The sequence below is a fragment of the Cyanistes caeruleus genome, chromosome 19 (genome assembly GCF_971803275.1).
Source record: "Cyanistes caeruleus chromosome 19, bCyaCae1.hap1.1, whole genome shotgun sequence".
NCBI lineage: Eukaryota > Metazoa > Chordata > Aves > Passeriformes > Paridae > Cyanistes > Cyanistes caeruleus.
Window position 1 is genome coordinate 8,373,792 of NC_141719.1, and position 7,750 is coordinate 8,381,541.

The 7,750-nt window shown below is 46.0% G+C and overlaps 1 protein-coding gene across 39 annotated transcripts in view; it reads right to left on the reverse strand.

Annotated features, from left to right (window-relative positions):
- The window catches only part of BPTF (bromodomain PHD finger transcription factor), a 52,669-nt gene extending 48,294 nt beyond the window's left edge, over window positions 1–4,375 (reverse strand). For 12 of the 39 annotated variants that reach the window (XM_086857498.1, XM_086857493.1, XM_086857497.1 and 9 more), the window contains exon 1: window positions 3,517–4,238. In XM_086857498.1, the coding sequence (XP_086713624.1) occupies window positions 3,517–4,153 (637 nt within the window). In that variant the 5' untranslated portion in view covers window positions 4,154–4,238. Of the gene's footprint in view, window positions 1–3,516 lie in introns of all 39 variants that reach the window. The other 27 variants (XM_023938812.2, XM_086857479.1, XM_086857478.1 and 24 more) reach the window with 6 other exon arrangements.
- Window positions 4,376–7,750: the final 3,375 nt, after the last annotated feature.

The window sequence follows — 7,750 nt, forward strand, 5'->3', positions numbered from 1 at the left end:
CAGCTAAATTCTTTCACTCTGAAGATAAAAGCATGCTGTGAAGTAAACGTGTTAACAGAAGCAATGGTCAGTTCCCCACAAATGCTCAGACAAGCAAAATACAACTAGAAGTATTATTTAATGTATTTTAAGATAAGTATTTTGTCTTCCCAACTCCAGTGTTGTGCATTTGTTTGTTTGACAGATTGATGATGATCTCAGCTGAAAACTAGATGTATAGCTCCTCCTAAAACTAGTTTTCTGATGAAGAAAAAAATCAATAAACAAAAAATGAAGGACTTCTAGGCATCCTGATTAAACCTTTCTCTCAAAATTCTGCAACATATGAAAAACAGTAACTATAATGCAACAGTGACAAGCCTCAAGTAGAAATTACAGTGGACAGGGAATGGCAAAAATGTTTAGTGATACAAGTATATACAGGATACCTGTCCCAACAGTTCCTCCACCTTCTGGGGATGCAAAGGGGTGAGAGGGAAGGGACATTAGACACACAAAATTCCTCTACCAAAAGTGCATCCAGCAGAATAAAAAGAAATAAATGTTATTCACACAGTATGTTTTTACTGTACCATGACTAAGTGGTATATTAAAGACATTTTATCTAAGATTCTGCTTCTTTAAATAGTTTAAGAGTGTCATTTTATATTATAATATTATTAATTTTACTATCATATTATAGTAGAAAGTACTCCTACAACTAAGTTCAAGATAAATCACAAGCTCCCCATCAGAGCATAAAACCTGAGGCTTTCTTGGCCAGAGACATTGCTCTGTGATCTTTTAATTCATTGTTCAACGTAAGTTAGAAAAAACTATAGCAAGTCCATACCCCCGTTTAAGTGGGATGTGATTTATGTGTAAAAGCTTGGTTGGCAGGAGAGCTTGACTGGGATGGCAATTATTCAATACTCTGCTCTCACAAACACTGTTCAGCCCCTAAGAGTACATCCTGGAAGTGGTTGTAATTCAGATTGCACTGACTGAGGGAAGGTAAGGGGAGAAGGAATGCTCATCCTCTCTTCTGGGTAAAAAACCTGCACAATTCTGTCAGGAGCCAGTTCAAGCAAAGGGAGGAGACACTCCTTTGAGCCCTCCAGCTCAGCACAGGAACTCTGTCACTGTGTTACACTTTGCTGGCTCGAAGACAAAGATATGAACTAACCGCCTCCCCCCTGTATCTAAACACAACTAAGGACCAACTCTGGCTCACCCAGAATCCAACAGCTCTGCAGCCCCTGAAGGAACACTGGAGACACAACTCTGCACCCCTACCCTGCTCTGACCCCCTCTCTGCACTGGCCCCTATCAGACACAGAGATCCTGATGACAGACAAACCTTTCCCGGCATCTCTTGCTGGATTATGACAAGGCTGAGATTTCCATCAGTGCCACCCCTGCACAGCCACGCTCCCAAAGCAGGTGTTTGCCCAGGATGAGGCACGGACTGAGCTGCCTGAATGAAAAGTTTGTACTTTCTTTGCAAAAGGGCAAGAGCGTGGCTGGAAGAGAGAGGGAAGGAGGGAGGGAGACCTTTAGGCAAACACTGAACTAATGAGAAACACCAGTGACTTGCCAAAATAACAACACAAACGTTTTAACTCTCAAAAACTCAGTAGAGAGCAAAAGCACCTAAGGATAAAAATGCTTACACTTGCATTTAAGAAAGTTAACTGAAGTCATCCTGACCAAGTTAGAAATAAACATAAATTATCAAAATGGTTTCTGATATACCTAAATACCACATAAAACCTGTCTATGCTTGTACAACAATGCAGAGAGAGCTATCTTCTGATTTGCCAAAACTCTTAGCACATTTGAAAAATGGCATACACCCATTCTCTGCAGAACTCATTTTAAACCTGGATGCTCATGTAAAAAATATTACCCAGACCTAGCCAGTTAAAATCATAAAAATATTATTTCCCTGACATAAGCACTCCCAAAAATGTAATAAAAATGAAAGGTATCACAACTAAGCAGAAAATGGAGAGTTTAAAGTCAAGAGAGTATTTTAGACCTTTTTTCCTTCTGTAAAGCCAGATCTCAATCTTTATTCAAAAAATTTCAATTTGATTGCAGGACATTCCTGCAACAGGTAAACTAACATTTTAAAAATTATCTCTAAATAAATTTAGTAATATATGTACTTATTTTGATTCATTTAGGTTCTGGAGCATATGGATATAAGTTCTAAAAAAATATATAGACAAACATACAGAGCTTTTTAAAGTACTACTTTGAAGTCACAGAAGGAGCTGATATCATTAACTCGCCAAAATAAAAACGAATTACATATTTAGCAGCCAGAACTTCCCCCTTTTGAAAAGTCATCAGCTAACTACTCGGAACTACATTCCTTTTTTTAATTAAGATGCAATGCATTCACACTAACAACCTGTTCCTCCCCTCTTCCAAATCGGCCAAATACTGGAACAACAGCAGTGTCTGCCATCCTATAGCCCAAATCATAACAGGTTACCTATAAGTTGAACTACTCTCCTGGTTCAGAGATTAAAAAAAAATAAAATTAAAAAAAAAAATAAAAATTTAAGCTTGAACTCCATTCTGGAATGAGTTCAAATTAAATAAAAGAATTTTTGAAGCTTGGTGAATGAACCAATTAAGGACAAACAGAAATGCAGGCCTTAAAAATTTCCCAAATTTTCAACTAAAATTAAAAAAAAAAAAAATCATCACAATAATACTTAACGAATTTTAACCCCAACATGAGTTTTAAAGGTTGCCATATCTTAAGATAAACGCAGTATTTAAATGCAAGACCTCTGACTCAACCTCCACCTTTTAATCTTTGTGTTGAACTCAAACTAGGTTTACATCCTTGCAATGAGGCCCTGTGCACTTTTCCCCAAACTATAACAATGCAATCTCCATTTTGAACAATGCACCTCATTTCCCTCCTTGGAAAGCTACTTTTGTCTTAAAGCCAGTAGATGCTGAATCCAGTTAGAGCTCTGATCTCAAGAGCCTGAAATTTCTCGGTGTTTACAGTTTTTTGGTTTTTTAAGCCACTTCAACTTACATGTGCTTCCTTTCCTTTCAACATGAAGTTGTATTTGCAAGCACAAGCCAGCCTTTCCTGTATTTAATTGAAAAGACCTCTTTGCAAGGCATGCCTCTCGTTTCCCTTATTTTTGAATTTGAAGTGAATGCTCCACAACACTTTTGACATTGTTTGCAACACGTCCTGGTGGATCGCGCATTTCTGTGGCCACCAGCTTCCCCATGAATATTTGTAAAGCATCCCCTTGTTCCAGCAAGTGCCGCCCGCCCTCCCTGCTCCTCTCCGTGCATGCGTTTGTGAGCATCTTCCAATGCTCCCCGCGTCCCCGGGGTTGCCAGTGGTTATTTGCATACCCCTCTCCCTAGGAGTGCTTGCGGGCACATCCTCGCATCCCTCATATCCTCGCATAGGAGTGCGGACCGTATTTGCCAACCTAGAGGGAGCATGTGGGGTGCCCTCGACTTGTTTGAGTTCGCCCACGGACTCTCTACCTGGGGTGCTGCTGTAGGTGCTGTGGCTCCTGAAGCTGCTCTCAGTGCAATAACTGGCATCGTCTTCATCCTCCATCTCTTCGGGGTAGTCAGAGTCGTCGTCGTCCTCCTCCTCCATTATCTCCTCCTCCTCTTCTTCCTCGGAGTCCTGGTTATCCTCGGGGTCTCCCTCCTCCTCCTCCTCCTCGGACACCATGCTCTCCTCCTCCTCCTCGCTCTCATGATCGTCGTACACCACTTTGCTGATGCTCCTCCTGGACGAGGCAGCCCTGCCTTGGCTGTTGCAGCTGCCTCCTGCGCCTCCTCCTCCCCCTGCTCCTGCCGCCCCGGCCCTGCCCCTGCCCTTACCGCCGCTGCCTCCCCCACCGGGGGTGCTGCTGCCGCCGCCGCCCGCCTTCCTCTTGCCGCCCCCCCTGGGCGAGGCGGCGGCGGGCGACGAGGCCTGGGCAGCGCCGGCTCCCTTCTGCTTGGGCCCCGCCGTCTCCGCCTGGGCCGCGGCCGCCCACCTGCCGCGGCTGCTGCCGCGCTGCCGGGACCGCAGCCCGCCGATGGGGCCCGCCGGGGCCGGGGAGCTCGCCGGAGCGGCGGCCGCCGCCGGCTGCTGCTGCTTGGGCGGCCTGCCGCGCCGGCCCCGCATCGCTGGGCGCTGGCCGAGGGGGAAGGGAGGGGAAGGGCGGCTCGGGAGGGCGCTCGGAGTCCGGACAGGCGGCTACGGGCAAGCTCCGCGCCCCGCGGAGGGCGCGGGGCCGGGGCGGGGGGGGGGCCGGGCCGAGCGGGCCGCGGCTCAACGCGAATCGCCGGCGCCCCGCTCCGGATCGCCGCCGGCCGCCATCTTGTTCCCCGCCTGCGCCTCGGCCGCTCCGCGCTGACTGGGGGAAGCGGCACCAGGCCCCGAGCGCCTCACGTGACCGCCGCGCCCGCCGCCGCCGCCAGGGGGCGCGCCCGCCGCGGCCGTGAGGGAGCCGCCGCGACGGGGCGGCCCCACGACCCCCGAACCCGACACCGGCACCAAACCCGGACCGGATCCGACCCCGGTACCGACATCGACCCCAGGCACCGACAGCGGCTCCGGATTCGACCCCGGCACCGACCGCCGACATCGGCACCGACCCCTTCCCGAATCCGAACCCGGCACCGGCCGCGAGGACCGGCACCATTCCTCGCCCCTTTATGCTCCGCTTATCTCTTTCCCCTCCGCCGGCACCCGGCGCCCCCCCCCCCTCCAGCCCTAGCTCACGGTCCCGACACCGCCGCTCCCTTAGCCGGCCTTGTCCCCGGACTCACCTTCTCCCCACAGAGCTCGAGGGAGCCCACGGGCCCGTCCGGAAAAGCTCTGAGCGAGGTACGCGCCGGGCCCCGGGCAGGGGCTCCCCACGGGGGTTTTCATTCCCCGCCCAAATCAGAACCCCGGGTGTCCCCTCGGGAGAGGCTTCCCTCCACCATCAGCATGAAGCAGCTCCCCTGACCACTGACACTCATCTCTGGCCTTCCTTTGACTCCTTACCTGTTAAACCCCTTTTAAAGCTCATCCTTGCACAGCCATCGCCCGTGTAAAGCAAACACAGATCACATATGGGCCCAGCATCACTGTTTTGTCCATCCACTTTCTCTGTTCTGTTTCCACAGTTCTCTGGAGCACTAGGAGAGAGATGGGCTCTGTCTGCTTTGTATTCTCTCTGGTTGTCTCATTTGCCAGAGCCCACAAAGAGCTAAAAATCAACAGAAACAGTTGCACAGTTGGGTTTCCAATGCTGCCACTTGAATTCAGGGTATCATAAGCAAAAGCAGTACAAACCGAAAGCCCAAGGCACACAAACATCTTGTACTTCTTACAACCAGCTTTCCTTTTCATTGCTAGATCGAGACAACTTCAGGACTTCAGAGAGACACAAGTCTTATCATTGGAAAATCAGTCTGTTTACATGTTCATTTCTTTCAATCTCCTGCTTCTGAGCAAGGTAAAACCCAACACTGGTCATGGCACAAACATGGCAGCAACATGTCCAATGTGTCATTTAATTTGTATTTTTCAATAGGAATTTTTGAAGTCCTTTTGTTCATTAACTTGTTGCTCAGGCCGAGCACTTCATTAGACCCACAAACCTCCTACAGCATCAAGCACACAACACTGGCAGCAGGGTTTAGCCCAATTTGCACTCTATATCTAGCTTTTTATCTGCAGCTATTTTATATTCAGTGTTGCAGCTGCACAGGCTCAAAGCCCTGGTCTAAGCACAGGATGATACACACAGCGGCAGCCAACATTGCCTAACCCCATTTACACCTTTCTACTCAATTTGTATTCTGAACCTTTCCAAGTTACCTTTAGATTGCTTATGTCAGGCTGATTTTTGCTACCTCTTAACAAGGTTGCAGAGGATTGTGGTAACTCTTTAAATACATGAATACACAGACACACATTTTCCATTATCTCCTTCTGGTATCATGGGAAAAAGCACCTGTGCATTCTGCCATCTATACACTGAGAATCTAGCAGAGGTGCCTAGTGTACCTACTGCACCAATCATACAGCCTGCAGCATTGTGAGAGCATTATCACCTCCAAAATACTGTGGGTTTTGTGTATGTGTGGTAATCAAAGGTGCTGAGAATCATGTGCTTCTGAACTGTGAACCAGAGTATCTGGTCTCTTAATTGCATCCCTTATCAATTGGTGATGTGGAAGTGCTTAATGAATCGGACTTAATAATTTTAATTTTATAGGTGGAGAAACAGGCACACAGAGATGTATGTTACCTTCAGGGACAGAATATAAATTAGTCCTTTCCAAGACACAGCTCAGTACAGAGAAATCAACCCCAACCCCAAAATATGTCCATTCCACTCAGAGTAGAACATACTGACTTGGAACTTGGAGTTCCTATTTGGAGTCTGCTGGTAGAGTTAAATGAGCATATTTGTAAGTGAATTGAATACAGCAGGAAGAGGAATTTTTGGGTGGAGGCCCTACCCTGCTTCCATCCTTAGGACAGATGGAGAAAAAGCCTCCTTTCACAAGGCACTTTGGAGAAGATGAATAGCCCAGTTGTTCCAAGATGTCGTCTGGGTGGGTTCCTTTCTCCAAGTATAAGGGAAAGAACTTAACCTACAGCTCAATGGCATTCAGCAGGAGTGAGTATATGCTCTTGCTCAAATTATTGAGATGCTTTTGTCCAGTCCTTCGCTCCAAACTATTTCATAACTTGTGTTTGGAATAGCATTCAGGTGTTAAGCTCTCAATTTAGCTCCACAAACAGTTTTTGAAGACACCACAGCACGCTGCGTAACATTACACTAGAGCTCAGCAGCAGACTGGAAGTCAGGTGTAAGAAGGAAGAGCTTACATGACTTTTGCTGAGGTAATTCAATGTAGTTCCAATTGCTGTTTTATTTAGATGATGAAAACCAAAGTATATCAATATACTGATATGCTGAATTCTACTAATATTCAAGCACATCATTAGTAAAAATAAATAAAAATAACATTGTATTTGCTGTTTTGAAAATATACTGATTATCTTGTCCCCAACAATCCATCTTATACTTGACTCCAGGAAATCCAGCATTATGCTTTTGTCCCATTTTTCCCAATTCCAGATGAATAGTCCCACAAGTATCTTATAACAAGCCAGCTTTAAGTGAATGCCTCATCACAAGAATAATTCAAGAGATACCTGTAAAATCTTCAACGAATGTTGTTTATATAAAACTTTAGTTCATTGCTTTGTATTTCTAAGATAGTCAAAACCAATCTAAGATATACTTGGAAATGCTAGAATTCAAGCAGTATAGGTCACGTTAAGTTGAGGTGTTCAGTAGTTAAAAAGTGCTTACAGAAAACAACTGATTCTGGTAAGAATGTTCTTATTTTAAATTCAAGACAGCTTTTCTTGTCAAAAATATTGAAAGCAACTACTACCAGTTCCAAGAAGTCCCTCTGTATAAATATTCAGCTGCCACTGCAAGGATTTTTTTTGTTTTTTAGACTTCTACATACTTTTGGTACTGACAGTGTATAAATACAACTGAAACATGTCACATTCCAAAGTGACTTGAGCCTTTTAACTGTGTGTGCAGCTCTTTCCAAGTTACACAGCCCAACACAGCAAGTTATGGCCCCAGCACTTCTGCCACAACCATCTCATATTTAGCCAAGAATTGTAGTATTTTAGGAAGTTCTCATGATCGCATAATGGAATTCTACATGAAAATATAAGCAAACATCCAGCTTCTCA